This window comes from Bombina bombina, chromosome 6, assembly GCF_027579735.1.
Source record: "Bombina bombina isolate aBomBom1 chromosome 6, aBomBom1.pri, whole genome shotgun sequence".
Taxonomy (NCBI): domain Eukaryota; kingdom Metazoa; phylum Chordata; class Amphibia; order Anura; family Bombinatoridae; genus Bombina; species Bombina bombina.
Genome location: NC_069504.1, coordinates 344,423,435 through 344,441,722, shown reverse-complemented (window position 1 = coordinate 344,441,722; position 18,288 = coordinate 344,423,435). Strand labels below are relative to the sequence as shown.

General features: G+C 35.2%; 1 protein-coding gene across 7 annotated transcripts in view; it reads left to right on the top strand.

Annotated features, from left to right (window-relative positions):
* Positions 1-18,288, top strand: part of MYBPC1 (myosin binding protein C1) — a 262,117-nt gene that overhangs the window by 120,526 nt on the left and 123,303 nt on the right. For all 7 annotated transcript variants that reach the window (XM_053716989.1, XM_053716988.1, XM_053716992.1 and 4 more), the window contains 8 exons: positions 115-150; positions 2,963-3,043; positions 3,772-3,920; positions 4,607-4,724; positions 7,979-8,030; positions 10,115-10,171; positions 11,639-11,802; positions 13,367-13,499. In XM_053716989.1, coding sequence (XP_053572964.1) covers positions 115-150; positions 2,963-3,043; positions 3,772-3,920; positions 4,607-4,724; positions 7,979-8,030; positions 10,115-10,171; positions 11,639-11,802; positions 13,367-13,499 — 790 coding nt within the window. The remainder of the gene's footprint in view (positions 1-114; positions 151-2,962; positions 3,044-3,771; positions 3,921-4,606; positions 4,725-7,978; positions 8,031-10,114; positions 10,172-11,638; positions 11,803-13,366; positions 13,500-18,288) is intronic.

Below are 18,288 nucleotides of genomic sequence, written 5' to 3'. Positions count from 1 at the left end.
AGAATGTCACTAACCAACTGATCCTATTTTAAAGGGAAGTCATTACAGAGGCAAAAACATTATTAATATATTTATCTCTCCTTTCTATCATTGCACCCACATATTTTTTTTCAGGTGAAAATGTTCCATCTACAGAAAGGAAAGATTCTGGTAAGTAGGCTCTCCATTAAACACTACACTGTTTGTACCACACATTATTATATAACACAATTCATTTTTTACTTTCTTATTTTACATCAGTAATCTGGTTGGCATGTTCTCCCTGCTGAGGAAAAGACTTTCATTTTATGTTTTTTTTATTTACTAAATGGCTAGTAATTAAGACATTGGGGCATATTTATCAAGGTCTGGTGGACCTGATCTGACACTGCGGATCAGGTCCGCCAGACCTCGCTGAATACGGCGAGCAATACGCTCGCCATATTCAGCATTGCACCAGCAGCTCACAAGAGCGTCAACTCGATCTCGATCGGGTTGTATTGTGGCGATATCTGTCCGTCTGCTCAGAGCAGCTGCTGTTTCTGGCGAGTCTGAAGACTCGCCAGAAACAGGGGCCATCAAACTCCATACGGAGCTTGTTAAATAGAGCCCATTGTAAATTACAAGTACAATAGTATTTCAGTGTCATTGTATGCTCCCTTATGTATCAGTTAAAGAGGCAATAAAGTCAAAATTAAATTTTCATGATTGGAATAGAGCATGCAATTTTAAACAAATTTCCAATTTTCCTAGTTGAAGGGGCATGTTTATCAAGCTCTGTATTGCTCATTGGATACAGAAGTTTAGAAGCAGGGGTCCAAAAACCGCTGCTCCATAACTCTTGTCCTCCTGCTCTGATGTGGCGGACAAAAATCAACCCGATAGAATACGATTGGGTTGATTGACACCCCCTGCTAGCACAAATCTGCAGGGGGCGGCATTGCACCAGCAATATGCGTATGCTGTCGTCATTTATTGATGTGCGGCAGACATGATACGCTACTTCGTATCATGTCCACTCACACATTGATAAATATGCCCCGAAGTGTAGACATAGTTAGTCTCAGGGGCAGAAATGCTCTAATGGAACCTAGCTAGTTTCTTAATTTACTTCTATTTTCAAATTTGCTTTGTTCCCATCATATTCTGTGTTGAAGAGATACCTAGGTAGGCATCTGGAGCACTGCATGGCAGGAAATAGTGCTGCCTTCTAGTGCTCTTGCAAATAGATAACATTCTTGCAAAACTGCTGCCACAAAGTGCTCTACAAATGGGCCGGCTCCCAAGCTTACATCCCTGCTTACTAACAAAAGATATAAAGAGAACTCAGAAAAATTGATAATAGAAGTAAATTAGAAAGTTGTTTAAAATCGCTTGCTCAATCTAAATAATGAAATAAAAAAACTGTTTCATATCCCTTTAAGAACATATAGAAAATGTAACAAAACTAGTTGTGATATTTAATTTGAAGCATGTATCATGCATTTCAGTTACACATGATCTTACAATAAAATAAAATTCTACAGTTGTTGGAACTTGTGGCGTGACGTTAAAGCCAACTTTTAAAATAAAAATGCTGGTGTCTCATCAATATATACGCTAGCGGAATATAGATACTAGTTTGTTCAGACAAGAATCCCTTAGCATGACTAGGTTGGTCTGAGTAGAAAGAGAAAGAAATCCAAAGCGAGTAAGCAAATGGCAACAATACAAAAACCTCACTAGTTACAAAGTAAAAAACTTCAACAATTTACTCAGTAAGGCGTAAAAAACTTACAAATTCACGGACATATACAGCGGAGTGTAGGATAGTAGAACTCGATCTACGTCAACTGACGCGTTTCATGCAGTTGTGGCGCTTTCTCAAAGACAGTGTGGGGATGTCCGTTGCCAGCAGAATTTAAGGCATAAAAGCAGACATTTTCACATTTGATAACCAATCACCTATCGGCTTTGGAGACCGACCTCCTCCACACCGCATTATGTAGACTGACACTCACAACAAAAACATAATGTAAACATTTTAACAATTTGACAGTTTAGAAACAGTAATAACACCATAACATATATATAATACTTTTAAATAGCCATGTTTTTTGTTTTGTGTCATTCTACATAATGCGGTGTGGAGGAGGCTGGTCTCCAAAGCTGATAGGTGATTGGTTATCAAATGTGAAAAGGTGTGTCTGCTTTTATGCCTTAAATTCTGCTGGCAACCGACATCCCCCACACTGTCTTTGAGAAAGCGACACAACGGTATGAAACGCGTCAGTGGACGTAGATCGAGTTCTACTATCCTACACTCCTCTGTGTATGTCCGTGAATTTGTAAGTTATTCCAAGAATATTTTACTCTTCTAAATAAAATATTTAAATTCCCTATTACAATGCTACCAGCTAGATTAACATTGGAATAATGTTCTATCAATTTTTCTTTTAAATATTTTACCCCGTCAGATCTAATCTAATGCCTTTGAAATTTTAGTTTATATACACTCTCCTTCATAGATTTGGTTATGTATTTGACTTCTGCTGTATTATATTTGTATATATTTCTCCTGCTGGTATCTCCTGCACACAATATGCAACTGAATGCCAAGAAGGACAGTTGATGCTCTATAGTGATTTTACTTCCAATACACAGATGTGCCACTTGCTCCTTAACCCTTTTTTGCTAGGAGCAGCCATATCAACTCAGCAAAGAAGAAAGCATGGAAGTCCCTACAGTAGTCAAATTCAATGTATTTATCACATCTTTCTTTATTAGGTTGAAACTATTTGCTAAGACATTGGATACCCACAAATATACATCTTAATTAAATAGGCAGACTTGCTTTTTTACTTTATAGATTATGGCAGGTGAGGATACATAAAGATATGCTACGATTTTCTGATCTTGTGGTAAGATGTCAAAGACTAAAGGGTCATAATCCATTTTAAGCACAAGAAATAATATATTGGTTATTTTCCTTTTTCCTCTCAAGGAGGACAACCAGATGATGCTGTTAATTCTCAACGGTCCACTTTATTCATTGATAAACCAACTAGTGGATCTGTAAATGTGGGTAAGTGTTAAAGACTAGAAAGATACGCAAAAATAGCTTGTTCACAATTGTCTACATTGAACCATTAAATGCAGAACAGGATTTTTAGACACATAACTTAAATGAACAAATATAATAATCTTCATAATATTTTGTTCTGTTATAACAAATATTATAATATTAATCAATAAAACAAATTTACTGGTGTTTGTATTTTGAAACATAACCATACCTTGCTAGCTGTCATATGCATTAAAATTCTGCACTACCTACTGATACACAAAACATTGCTTTTTCTTATTTTGGTTTTTGAACTCTTGTGGATTCCACAACACATTTGCAAAATAGTACTATTGAGAATACAACTATTTTTTGTTAATATCCCTTTAAAATGTACTTTTGTGTTTTTCATATTTTCTAGAATCCTAAATTTCAGTGTCTGAGAATCCATATTTAAATATGTTTTTTTTTTAAATTGAATGTTACCTTCAAAACCATTTTATACATTCAATAAAACTATAAACATTTGAAAAGCAACAAACATTCTTCAACTCCACTAATAGAGATATTTGACAAATATTCTTCCAAAATAATTGTTTATTTTACTGTGAACAATAGAACCCAATTAGCACTAAGGTTATATAAAAGCAAGATGAGGAATTATTTCTCACCGACATGTAATACCATTGTGTGCCAGGTATGGTGGAAGTAAATGAAAATTGTATCTCAATGTGCACTATGGTTTTTAGGGGGAGATATTAAATTTATTGCAAAAGTGGAAGCAAAAGACCTTCTGCGCAAACCCGTTGTTAAATGGCTGAAAGGTAAATGGATGGACTTAGCAAGTAAGGCTGGAAAGCATCTCCAACTCAAGGACACATTTGATCGCATAAACAAGGTATGGAATGAAATATCTTCTTTATTAAGGCAAATTACCTTTCAAAGTGAATTTGTGAGATAATCTCTAAGAGTAATATACCCTATTAAAAAATGCAGGAGCTTTTGAATAAAAGATCTACTTTGTTACTTAAAACATTACATTTCATATAAATTAAACAGGTTCATTTTTTACATAAATTTAAAACAAGACATGAAAATTGATTTATTATAGCTTACTGTGCTTTTCTTGGAACTTTACACATAAGAAATAATTTTTAATTATCATCCATCTACAGCATCCATTACCAGCCCCTCCTTTTATCCACTTAATGGCAAATAGCTGCAATGACCAATGGGGATTGGTTTGCTTAGTGCTACTGTTTCTATTGTTTTACCATTGCTTCTGCAACCATTCAGTTTACTTCTCCATTCCACGTTCACAGAAGGCAACTGCACAACCTGCAACTTTTATTCTCATTATTGTTATTATTTTTTATCATTTATTTGTATAGTGCCAAAAATTCTGTAGTGCTGGGTACAGATATATATAGGGTATACAATGATAAAGATTTGTGATAAGATACAGAAATATATCAGACTAAACAAATCTAGTACAGGTGGGGGAGGGTTTACTTTATACATTTAATTAATACTTGATAAAATGCTTTTAAATTATAATATATGCATTCTTAAATATTTTTTCAGACATACACATTTGAAATGCAAATCATAAAGGCAAAGGAGAACTATGCTGGAAACTACAGATGTGAAGTCACTTATAAGGACAAATTTGATAGCTGCTCTTTTGATCTTGAAGTTGTTGGTAAGGTCCAAGTCTTTTTCTGAGTGGTTAATTTTTGTCTTACATGATTTTCACATGAACTGCAGCGACAGGCAACCAATATCATTCATATGTGCATATATGAGTCCCCAAAGTACACAAAATGGCAACACTGTACTTTTAGCCCTCATGTTGGACCCCACAGTCAAAAAACAAAAACAAAAGAAAGTTTAAATCTGCTCTTTGAGTGGTTTAAGGGAGAGAGGTTTAATGGGTTAAGGGGATGGTTATAGATTATGTGTGTTTTGTGGGTAAAACAGAGAACATTTGATGGGAAAAATTGAATATATTTTCTTACTTCAGATGAGAAAATTGAGCTATTATGAAAGACCCCAAGGGCTGCAATCATTCTCTGTTCTACACTTGCCTACCAGAACTATACATTATTTCTTTAATGTAGATAAAATCACTACTTTTTTTTAAATTGAATTATACATTTATTGATCTCAGACAACTATTGTAAGCTATGAATAGCTAATAGCAGCATTGCAAGTTTGCATAAATTGGCATGAAGATTAGTTTGCTACTACCAGGTAAAGTTTAGAAGTATTCATTAAACTCACTAAAAGCCATTCATTTTTTGTCATGTTTTGAGCAAATATATTTTCCAGGAAATGTAAAAGAATTTATATTTTCATTCAATTAGGACACAACTAACTTTTTTCCTCTAGCATATAAAATATTGGATGGTAGCTTTTGATGCGGATTGGGAAAGGAAGTGCCCACTCATCTTAAAATTATTTTTCAAACATTACTCTAGATAAACCGCTCTCAAGAGACTTCAGAGCAGAATGATTTAGATCATCAGGCCCCATGCGAACAAATAAAGCGCTTATTAAAGTCACACCTGAATTATACCAGGCCATTTTGTAAATAGCCAGCAAATATGGGTTACAAACTAACTATGCTTAATTTACAACTAGAGAAGTTTATATATAATTTGCAAGAGATTTCACAATAATAAGCCTGACTTAGAGATATGAAATACAAAAACCCTTATATGCCAATATATCTGCCTGAAACAACCTCTTATTTAGCCACAATAAAACAAATTCTGCAATAAATCACAATAGCTACAAATAACTTAATAAATATTAATGCCTGACCCTCTTCTCAATAACAATTGACTTAGTGCTAGTATATTTATTTCTAGATCATGAAAGACTATGAAACATACAATGCAAAATACCATTTTAAATCATTGCCTACAATTAAACTACAGCAATAGCTTTAGAATACCTTGATTTAAATATTAAATATACTTAACAATTGCTTATACTTTACCAAATGACCAATTTATGAGAGTTTCAGCTTTTCCCAATATTCTGTCGGTCATACATGAAGAAATATTCCACTATTTGCCAGGGCACAGATCACAAAATTTTCTTTCTTATCCACAAGAAAGGGTTCCAAACAAATGTCAGAGAAAATGTTAGCCCAAATCTGTGTATTTTTGTCTTAGTCAAGGGAGTCTGATCCTGTTTACTCAGTGTGTGGCAGTTTTATCAAGTGATAAGCCACTCCTTTACTTCTAATCATTCAAAACAGAAATTGGTTTACGCCCTTAATCGAAGATTGTCTCTAATTGGTTATTTGAAAATGCCTCTCTGAACAACCAAATTCCTTGGCTGCAATACCAGTATTATTCCATTGGGGGCAGCAGACATAGAAAAACAGTTTCATTATCAATACTGCTACAGAAAATACACATATTCTTATATATTTTTATCAAATGCCTATTTTTATACACTTATAATCTCCTAGTTTTAATAAACTATATGTTCCATACATGGCCTATTTAGTCTGAGCGAGCACGTAATTATAAGTCCAAACATGAGTATTCAACCTATAATATTTTAGAAGATGCATATTGTCATCTTTTCCAGTTATTATAAATATTGTATACTTGTGGATATAATTTTAATATTCAGTGTCTGGACTTATGTTTATGACCAATATTTATAGGACATCTTGTTGGTTTATTACATGTCTGAAAAATAAAGAAACACATGTTGTTATTTTGAAATAAGTCAAACATTTATAAATACCAATGCAGTTATTTATTTTTAATTCATTATAACCAGTATGTAACATGTGATGTATCTCTTAGATTATTATATATATTATTCAGGCAGTCTGCGGTACACATTAATTTCTCTAAGAACTATATAGATAATTTGTTTAAACTTTAAATCTTCAAGACTCTTATGCTTCCAAAAATACATAGGTTAAGATATTTTAAAATCTTAACTCTTAGGCTTTCAACTTCCCATATTACCCTTCTTAGGCATGGACAATCTTCTAGGTTCATATATATATACTGTATGTTATTTGAGTATTTTAAATACATTTGAAAATTATAACAATTCATTTAAAATGACTCTTTTGAAGTTTCAACCTTATGCTTTCAAATTACACAGGTTAGGATATTTCATTGTTTTCTCCTGTTGTTTTCCATAGAGACATACGTCTGAACTTCATGTATTTGAACTCAGTATGCGGTAGTTAACACTTAGATGATAAGGGCCACAATCCCTGAGAATCTTGGTATATTCAAATATCAGTTCATACTGAGTGACTGTTGTCTACAGGGGGTCTGTGTCATCCCAGGGTTTTTTTGTAACTTATACACATCTTGGGCAGGAAACTCCATATATGGGCGTTCAGACCTGAGGGTGCCATGTGATAAAATTACTTTGAAGGCAATTCCTTTGATGAATTGGGACAAAGGTTTGCAATGCGTCCTTGACAATAAGAAGGGGGGGGGTGTTACCCTGCTCAGACCATTTGATAGAGAGAACTGTAACTTACAGTAATACAACTGATACAAACTGTTTCATATATAAATTAACTATTTGGTCTTATCTCATATATATATATATATATATATGTGTGTGTGTGTGTGTGTAGATATATATATCTTATTTAATAACACTCCCAGATATCCTGACAGAGGGATAGGGACAGGGATAGAGGGATAGGGATAGAGGGACAGGGGCAGAGGGATAGGGGCAGATGAATAGGGATAGAGGAATAGGGGCAGAGGGATAGGGACAGAGGGCTAGGGATAGATGGATAGAAGGATAGGTATATTTCTTTCATTAAACATTTTGGCCTGTGTACACAGGTTTTACCACTAGTTCTGTATAATTGTAATTGTAACACTTTACAAATGGCTGTGACTGTGTTTACTCTAAATAAAATATGTTAGATTTTGCATTTTCTATCAATTACAGCTGGCGCTGATGCTTCACAAGCTATTGACATCAGATCTGCTTTCAAGAGGAGGTAATCAGCTACATATAACTATGTCCCTGTTGCATTTTGAGAACAAAAGCCTATCAATAATATGTTTACAATCAGGAGATAAGCACATGTATTTTTTAAACCAAAGACACATTTCAAAACATTAAAAATAAAAACTGTAAAATGTATAATTAGGCATATTAAAAAAATGTAATGCACATTCATTATTCATTTGGATTGATCAGTTTCCCTATAATTTACCTCTATAAATTGCCTTTCACACTCCCTCTAAAGAGAGAAGCTTACTGTAAATTTCAATGAACATAAAAGTCAGAAATATACAGGGGCTGCTTAAAGGGACACTGAAACCAAATTTTTTCTTTCATGATTCAGATAGAGCATGCAATTTTAAGCAGCTTTCTAATTAACTCATATTATCATTTTTTTTCTCTTGCTATCTTTATTTGAAAAGCAAGAATGTAAGTTTAGAAGCCGGCCCATTTTTGGTTCCCAACCTGGGTTGTCCTTGCTGATTGGAAAGCACCAATAAACAAGTGCTGTCCAGGGTACTAAACCAAAAATTGTCTGGCTCCTTAGCTTAGATGCCTTCTTTTTCAAATAAAGATAGCAAAAGAACGAAAAAAATGATAACAGGAGTAAATTAGAAAGTTGCTTAAAATTGCCTTCTCTATCTGAATCACAAAAGAAAAAATGTGGGTTCATTGATAGTATTATTACCTCAGAGACCAGCACATTGCACCCCATGTTAATCTAGGGACCTAGACCAGTGCTGTAAGCATGGTGCACTTGATGGTTGGTCAGTCAAGCTCATGCACAAGAGCGTCTTACCATTCAGCAATATCTGAGGCATTTAAAAGGGACACTGAACCCAAATGTTTTATTTTGGGATTCAGATAGAGCATGACATTTTAAGCAACTTTCTAATTTACTCCTATTATCAAATTTTCTTCATTCTCTTCGTATCTTTATTTGAAATGCAAGAATGTAAGTTTAGATGACGGCCCATTTTTGGTGAACAACCTGGGTTGTTATTGCTGATTGGTGGATAAATTCATCCACCAATAAAAAAGTGCTGTCCAGAGGTCTGAACCAAAAAAAAGCTTAGATGCCTTTTTTTCAAATAAAGATAGCAAGAGAACGAAGAAAAATTGATAATAGGAGTAAATTAGAAAGTTGCTTAAAATTGCATGCTCTCTCTGAATCACGTAAAAAAAAATTGGGTTCAGTGTCCCTTTAATAGGTGTCAGTCTTAAAAGTAGCTTTAGCAGTTTCCATAACTAGTACATCCATATACATATCCATAAAATAATGTATAAAATCATATTTCTAGTAATTGTCTTTATTGCTTTTTTATGCAAAAACCGATGAGCAACATCACTGAAAATGTTTTGTGTTAGATTAAATTGTATGTTGATCTGCAAGCCTATGTAAACCATCCGTAGCTCAAATCACAGAATAACAAGTAATTTCAACAACTTACTAACATTCAAATGGAGGACAGCAAAACTGTAGTAGGTATATAAATACTACTCAACATAAAGACCAAAATGCAGTTGTTTTGTGAAGAAAAGATATTAGAATTGTCAGAAATCTTTAAATGAATATCAATATAAAAGGTATTATGCATCCATTTAAATTACACTTAATGAAAATATGTAAATCGTGAAGATACAAGAATAAAAGACATTTGATCACGTATTTTGGAATCTAGAATAAAATTTAAATTCCTATCACAGGTAATGTATAAAAAAACCTTCTCTTTGTTTACAAAGATGGTTTGTATCTCTACAAAGACCTCTTCTCATTCTGAGCAACAGACTTGAAAAGGAAAGGTCTTTGTGTTAAATCTTTTTCTCAACTGTGTCACAAAATATAATCAAATCAACAATGCTTTTTGTTTGTGCATCTTGTGTAAAAAAAAAACATAAAATATATCAATTCAACACAAAATCACAAAATGTGCTTTTCACAGAAGAAAAAAAAAGATTTATGACAAATCTTTTTTTCTTTTGCCTGTGAAAAACTGTTTGTTGATTTGATGCTTGTAATGAGTGTTGCAGATGTGTTTTTATACTAAATAAAATTGATTTTTATATTAATGACAGTGGTGAAGGACAAGAGGATGCAGGAGAACTTGACTTTAGTGGTCTCCTGAAACGTAGGTGAGAAAACAAGTGATGAAGTGAGGCGTAAGAGATAAACTCAGCTAAATAACGTCACCCCTGAATCCCATGTCATAATTATCATTTTAACGTTATTTATCTTTTATTTATGTTCAGTTATAAATGTACTAATTCACGTATAACAATTCTTTAAGTAAGATACTTGTCTGCATTCTCATAAACGAACACTCGTCTCTAACATAAGATGTCTTCTTGCATGGAAATTAGAGGCATCTACAAAACCAGCATGGAACAGTTGCAGTGTTTCTTTGTTATATGATTTATTGATATTTGCTGCATGGTTTTAGTTACAAGGGATTATGTTGTCAAACAGAGATTAAATTGAAATGTTTCTGCATATATTTCCAATTTTATTAAATTAAAGGAAGTAAAGATTTATATGCAACACCAATATAAATGAACACAGGCCAATTCACAAATGATTGTGTCCACTTTTACCAATCTGAATGTATTTCAATCACTAATGTTTTTTTAATTGATCTATATGTGATAATATATGTGATAATAATTGAATTTATTCATTTCTTAGAAAAAAATATATAATAAAATAAATGACTTTAACATGTGAATTTCTAAATTCTTCGCTTTATAATTGCCTGACACATTCAGAAAAATGTTGGTTTGTTGTCACACTTAAAATGTCACAGCAAAATCTTGTATTGTTGTAAGCTATAACAAGGCATGGTCTGAATGCTGTCATTATTGAAAAGTTAGCTTTAAAATAAAAAATGTAAATGCCACTATAGTGTTGGATTAGAGTTGGGGCTAGGGTTAGTATTGAGGTTAAAGAGCTCTGTACTACAAGTATTTGTCTCTTGTGTGTGTGTATGTATATGTGTATATATATATATAAATATATATATATATATATATACAGTATATATATATATATATATATATATATATAAAACATATTTTTATATATTATATATATTTGTGTGTGTGTATTTTATATAATATAATATATATATATTTATATATTTGTGTGTATATATTTATATATATAATATACAGTATATATATGTGTGTATGTATATGTATATACTGTATATAGCAGCTATATATATCTTTACTGTCAATGGATATGAGGAAAGACATATCTTAAATTTAAATAAAATTTAAGATAACTATTGCCTTTTTTAAAAAAACTCTTAAGACCTGTATTAAATAAGATGTTTATGGTCTTCTTGAGAAAGGTGAAATTTTAAGACACAAACTATATGCATCACTCCCATGTTTCGTCACAATTGTTCATTAGAATTAATTTAATGTACTATTGAATACCTTAAAGATTCATCGGGGTAAGTAGGAAACAATTAGGACAGGTAATTCAGCTATTTCAAGTAAGAGAAAGAGATGATTTGTTCAGCTAAGTTCTGATATCTTATTTTGATTCTATTTGTGGTAACATTGTTTTTTGTTGTATAACTGTTTAACTGAAACTAGAGAGGTGAAGCCAGAAGAAGGTCCAGAGATAGATGTGTGGGAGATTCTTAAGAGTGCTAGTCCCAATGAATATGAGAAGATTGCATTTCAGTATGGCATCACTGATCTGAGAGGCATGTTGAAGCGTCTGAAACGCATGCGCAGGGAAGAAAAGAAGAGCGAAGGTAAAGTATAAAATAACACAAGAACCATTTATATTATTATATGGGGCACTTATATTATTAATATAAAATACAAATTAGATCATGTTCATCCATGTCTTCAGTAAGGACATAGGGCTCCATTTACCAAATTTAGGCTCTCTCAGAGCAAGCCTGAAATGCTAGTTTAGTAGCAGCGGTACATAACCTGTACCGTCGGCCACATGCAAGCAGGGGGCGGAGTTGCACAATCAGTGGATTGTGCAATGTTAAATGCAGGCTGCATTCTGCTGCCCAATCACTGCAAAGCTGAGTGGATGAGGTGCATAACAGCTAACCTTGCCCGCAAGCTATTTGTTAAATTGAGCCCATATAGTTTATGCGCATCACTATAGGTAAAAATAAAATTGATATGATTCAGTTTTACATTACTATGTCAAGGAGAGGACAACCTAATGATAATTACATGCAATATTGTTAATTGTAATACTTTTTACAGTGGATTCGATATCCCTCATAGAGAACATGATGACATTTTTATGTTTCACTTTGTACTTATGTGCATCTATTTTTTTATGTAGGCCAGGTGTGTGGTAATTTTCATTTGGTTATCAGTGAGATGTTCAAATTGTTGTATCTGTAAACATACCACTCAACCAATCATGGCTCTTACCGTATTTGTAACCAACTCGTGAGGTTCATTATCCCTTATGTCCTTCATATCCTCTTTTCTTATTCCCTTCTCATTGTTTTTCTTTTTGATGCTCTGTCAATTTCTAGAAAGCATCTAAAATGCTAGGATTGTTGCTCAAATTGCCTTTTAAAAGCTAATACTGTATAGCAGGGAAAGGCAACTGGTGGCCCAAGGCTCACATGCAGCCCTTTGCACTAGAGTTTATACCATAGTTTTTGTGGCCCCAGGAAAAAGTGGAACAAAAAAGTTTGCTTTGGGGTAGTCACAACTCAAAAGAGCCCTCAGGAGGAGAAGGCCAAAAATACCCTGCAACCTTACTCAGATCTGGCTACTGAAAATTTTACAACTATGTTATATTTATGTGCTTAAAAGCCATACATTTATATGTGGTCCTTAAAGGGACACTGAACCCAATTGTTTTCTTTCGTGATTGAGATAGAGCATGCAATTTTAAACAACTTTCTAATTTACTCCTATTATCAATTTTTCTTCATTCTATTGCTTTCTTTATTTGAAAAAGAAGGCATCTAAGCTACTTTTTTGGTTAAGGACCATGGAAAGCACTTGTTTATTGGTAGGTGAATTTACTCACCAATCAGCAAGAACAACCCAAGTTGTTCACCAAAAATGGGCCGGCATCTAAACTTACATTCTTGCATTTCAAATAAAAATACCAAGAGAATGAAAATAATTTGATAACAGGAGTAAATTAGAAAGTTGATTAAAATTGCATGCTCTATCTAAATCATGATAGAAACAAAATTGGGTTCAGTGTCCCTTTAAGGCTTCTAAAATATTGTTCTACAGCTCCATCTGTTGCAGACTATTAACATGTAATAGAGCATTAGATTGTAAACAACATTTTCACACTTTTTTTTTTTTTAAATCTTTAAGCATTTTCTAAGAAACTGGATCCAGCTTACCAGATTGACAAGGGAGGACGGGTGAGATTTGTTGTTGAGCTTGCAGATCCAACAGTTGAACTAAAGTGGTATAAAAATGGACAGGAAATTCGCCCAAGTACAAAGTAAGTAATATGCGCTATTTTAATTTTTTTTACTCTTAGCAGTGTCACAATATTTATTTATCACTAACAGTTTGAACCCTCAAAAGCTACTAGGAAGTGCTTTAATGGACACTAAACCCACATTTTTTCTTTCATGATTCAGATAGAGTGTGTAATTTTAGGCAACTTTCTAAATTACTCATATTATCAACTTGTCTTCATTCTCTTGCTATCTTTATTTGAAAAAGAAGGAATCTAAGCTAAGGAGCCAGACACCATTTGGTTCAGTACCCTGGACAGCACCTGCTTATTGGTGGGTGCATTTAGCCACCAATCAGCAAGCACAACCCAGGTTGTGAACCAAAAATGGTCCGGCTTCTAAACTTATATTCTTGCTTTTCAAATAAAGATAGGAAGAGAATGAAGAAAATTGATAATAGGAGTAAATTAGAAGGTTGCTGAAAATTACATGCTCTATCTGAATCAAGAAAGAAAAAAAATTGGGTTCAGTATTTCTTTAAGCACAGATGTCACAGATATTTTTTCTTTCACTTCATGTCATGTTCTGAATATTTACAGTATATGTTGATCATTTTAGTTTCTCTGGGCATCATGCCTTTTCAGTTTATTCAGATATCATATAATATATATGACTTGATCACAGATGTTTAAAATGAAATGCATTATAAATACTACTAGAGAAAAGTGTTGTTATGTAACATGTAATGAAATCTTCTGGTTGTATTTCAAAGGTGTATTAAGGGCTAGATTTATCAACGCTGAGGCGTACAGGGGTGCGTATACGCGCCCCTGTACGCCTCAGCTCGCCTGTGGCGGGGCGAAATTACCCGCAGGTAATTAACATTGCACACGAGCGCAATTTTGCGCTCGCGTGCAATCCTGCCCCCTGCCCGCACACAGCCAATCACGCACGGGCAGGAGCTATCAATCTCCTCGGTTGGACCGCTGCTTGATAAATCGCGGCGCGCAAGTTCTTGTGAGAACTTGCTGCCGCAGGGGCTTGATAAATGCTATGTTGTTTACTTGATGGGTGTTAGGTTTTTTCAATATTATTTTTTTCTCCATTGACTTCTATGGCCAATGCAAAAATGCAATGTTTTTTGCGTGATCTCGGGTGTTAGGTTTTGTTTCTACTTTTTTTAATCCATTTAATTCTATGGGGGAAAACATGCATGCGCACACAAAAACTTAAGCTCAAATTTTTGTGCTATTCAGGTTACCGCTAGCGCAAAATACGTTTTTTTGGAACTTTTAATTACGAACGCAACCCAACTAGTGCAAAAAGCTTAACTCTAGTGGAGTTTTTAAAATCGCAGAAAAAAAAATTATCTTGGCACTTGTAATCTAGTGCTTATTTGTTTAACATATTTACAATTCTAATTCCATTGGTCATAGCTAGTCTCCTTATCTCAATTCAAACTGTAGGAATATTAACCTACTTCACATATCAGTTCTACAAGAATATGATACTTGAAATGCCTGAACTGAAAAATGAAAACAAATCTTGCACTTAATTGCATATGAAAGGAATTTACTGTATATGAGTAGCAGAATTCAAAATGCCTAAAGGTTTGCGTTGAATCAGAGGTTCCAATTAAGCCCATGAGACAACCTTCAAGGGTATGAAATAATAATTATAATAAATAATTTGCGATTTAGATAGCGGTTTTCTCCCTTTGAAACTCAAAGCACTTTCCAAATATACCAACATAAAGACATAACAGTTAGGAGTTTCTGAAGGTCAGATAAGCGGACTGAATGCCTGATGGAAGGATTTTTTAAAGTCTGTAAGGACGGTTCCTCTCTGATTGCGCACAGTAAAGAGTTCCAGAAAGAAGGGGCAGCGTGGCCGAATGTTCTGGAGCCTGAGTTTGTCCTTAATCTTGGCACTGAGAGGAGGGATGTGATGGCTGACCTAAGTGAGCGGGATAGGATGTAGGGTGTCAGGTACTGTGGGCCTTGGTTGTTTAAGGCTTTGAAGGTAAGCAGGCCAATTTTAAAATATGTTTGCCATTTAATTGGAAGCCAATGCATTGAGTAGAGAACAGGTGTTATGTGGCAGGAGCAAGTTTGATTGGTCAGTAGTCTGGCTGCTGCATTTTGTACTGTCTGAAGGCGATGGAGTTCTTTTTTGGGGGAGGCCCAAGTAGACTACATTGCAGTAATCTAGCCTAGAGGATACAAATGCATGGACTAATGTTGGCATATCATCCGGTGGAATTAAGTGTTGTATTCTGGCTATGTTTTTCAGATGAAAGTAGGCAGATTTTATTACGGAGGAAATCTGCTGTTTAAAGTAGTAAGTACAGCGTCAATCAGCATTCTGAGGTTTCGTACCTTTGCTGAACTAATGAGTTCAGAGCCTCCAAGCTCCAGGCAAGTTGGGTGATCGTGAGATATTTTTGATGCCCGGGTCCCCTCACCAAGAGTAACTCTGTTTTGTCCGTGTTCACTTTGAGACAGCTAGCATTCATCCATTCTATGAGGTCTGTTAAGCAACTGGTTATACGGCATGCTGGGTCTGTAGTATCTGGAGCAAAGGATAAGTAGAGTTGTGTGCCATCAGCATAATAATGATACATTAAGCCATGTCGGTTAGTGATGTCCCTCAGTGGAAGTAAGTAAATTGTGAATAGCATGGGAGACAGGATGGATCCTTGTGGAACCCCACAGGCCAGTTCTGTTGGTGCTGATGAGCTTGATCCTGATATTATTCACTTTGATCTACCAGCGAGGAAAGATTTAAACCAGTTAAGGACTGTGCCTCCTAGACAACAGATATGCTCCTGCAAGCGCTCTATTAGAATCCTATGGTCAATGGTGTCAAATGCAGCTCAGAGATCCAGGAGGATTAGAATGGAGTAATCACCTTTGTCTCTTACCATGAGGAGATCATTTAGCACTCGGACTAGTGCTGTTTCAGTGCTATGGCAGCATCTGAAACCTGACTGTAAAGGATTGAATATGTTCAGGCATGATAGATGGGCTTCCAGTTGAGTTGCCACTACTTTTTCAATTATTTTCCCCAGAAATCGGAGGTTGGATACTGGTCTGTAATTAGTCATGCAGTCTGTGTCTAATAAAGGTTTCTTTAGGCGTGGTTTTACCACAGTTTCTTTTAGAGGATCTGGGAAGTCTCCTGTTTTTAGTGAACACTGCACTATTTTTGTGAGGGCTGGGGCAAGTGTTTCAATGCATCCAGATATGAGCTGAGTTGGAGCAGGGTCTAAGTCACATGTAGTAGGGTGCAACTTTTGTATGGTGTTTTTAACTCCTTTTATATCCACATTTGAAAAAGTGAACCATAAACTGGGGCAATCTGGCATTCTATTGTAGTGGTTCTGGTGTGTAACTGTTTAGCCTGCTGTGATAGCGGTTCGGATTGAGGAAATCTTGTCTCTGAAGAAGTTTGCAAATGCTTTACATTTATCCTGAGAAAAATTGGTGGGACTAAGCATGCATGCTGTTTTGCAGAGCCTTTCTACTGTGCGAAACAGTTGCCTGGGTCTATTGTGGGAGAGTGCATTTTTGCGTGATAAAAATTAAGATTTTTTCTGAGTTATCTAGGATTGATATTTATTTAGATGTTTAGTAAGAGCGGCTTTATCCTCTGGATCATGTGTTCTTCACCACTTTCTCTCGAGTTTAAGTCCTGTTCTTTTCATTTCTCTGATGGAGCTATCAAACCACGGTGCATTGTTGTGAGTTTTCACAGTGCGTATGCGAGTTGGTGCAATGCTTTCTAGGGTGTGTCTCATGGTTTTGTTGTACAGTTGGACTAAGGAGCTGGGATCTTTGCAGGTGCCCATTAGTTCACTTAGATCCATATGTGATGCTACATCCAGTGGTGTCAACTCTTTTAATGAGCGGTGTTTGACCAGGTTCTGAGGCTGGTGTCTGGTTAATTGTAATACAATGGAGAAGTGAATGGAGTGGTGGTCTGACCAGGTAACTAGGTTTACAGTTACTGGTGACACTTCTAGTCCAGACTGGAACACTAGATCAAGTGTATGACTTTTTCTGTGTGGGGGAGTGGTGATGATTTGTGTGAAGCCGAGTGTCTTCATCAAGCTGAGGAGATCCTGCCCAAGCAGGGATAGCGTATTGTCAATCCAAGTGTTGAAGTCTCCTAATATAAGCCATCTGGGGTGTTCAAGGATTAAGCCAGCCAAAAGGTCTGGGAGTTCCTGAAGAAATCTCTTCCCATCTCCTGGGGGTCTGTATATTAGAAGTATTCAGAATACTCTCTCTATTGAGAGACTGGCAGCTATGCATTCAAAAGATTGGGTTTTGTGGACTGATTTTGGTCTGGGAATTAAGGATGATTTCACACAGATCATAACTCCGCCTCCCTTGCAATCTTGTCTTGGGGCGGTGGAACACCGTGTAATTGTCTGGAATAGCTCCCTCTAGAATAGGCCCTGCATTTTCATCTAATCATGATTCTGTGATGCATGCTAATTCGCATGTTTCAATAAGGTCGGCAATAATAGCTGTTTTGTTCATTATTGATCTGGCATTGCATAGGATTGCTCTGATAGGACAGTCTTGGGATTCTGAGTTTTTGCTCTGTACTTTGGAGACAACGTGTCTTCTAATGGGGATCACACAAAGAGATTTTCTTGATTTGATAGTGCGGTTTTTGTGGCTTTTAGGTTGGATCACTTCAATTGGGCTTGCAGGTGGACAGGGTGGTGGGGCAGCTGTGATAGTGTCAGGATATAGAACTTTACATTTTTATTTTCCTCCACGACAGCCCCTGTCAGTCCCTTTGAAAATGCTGAGTGAT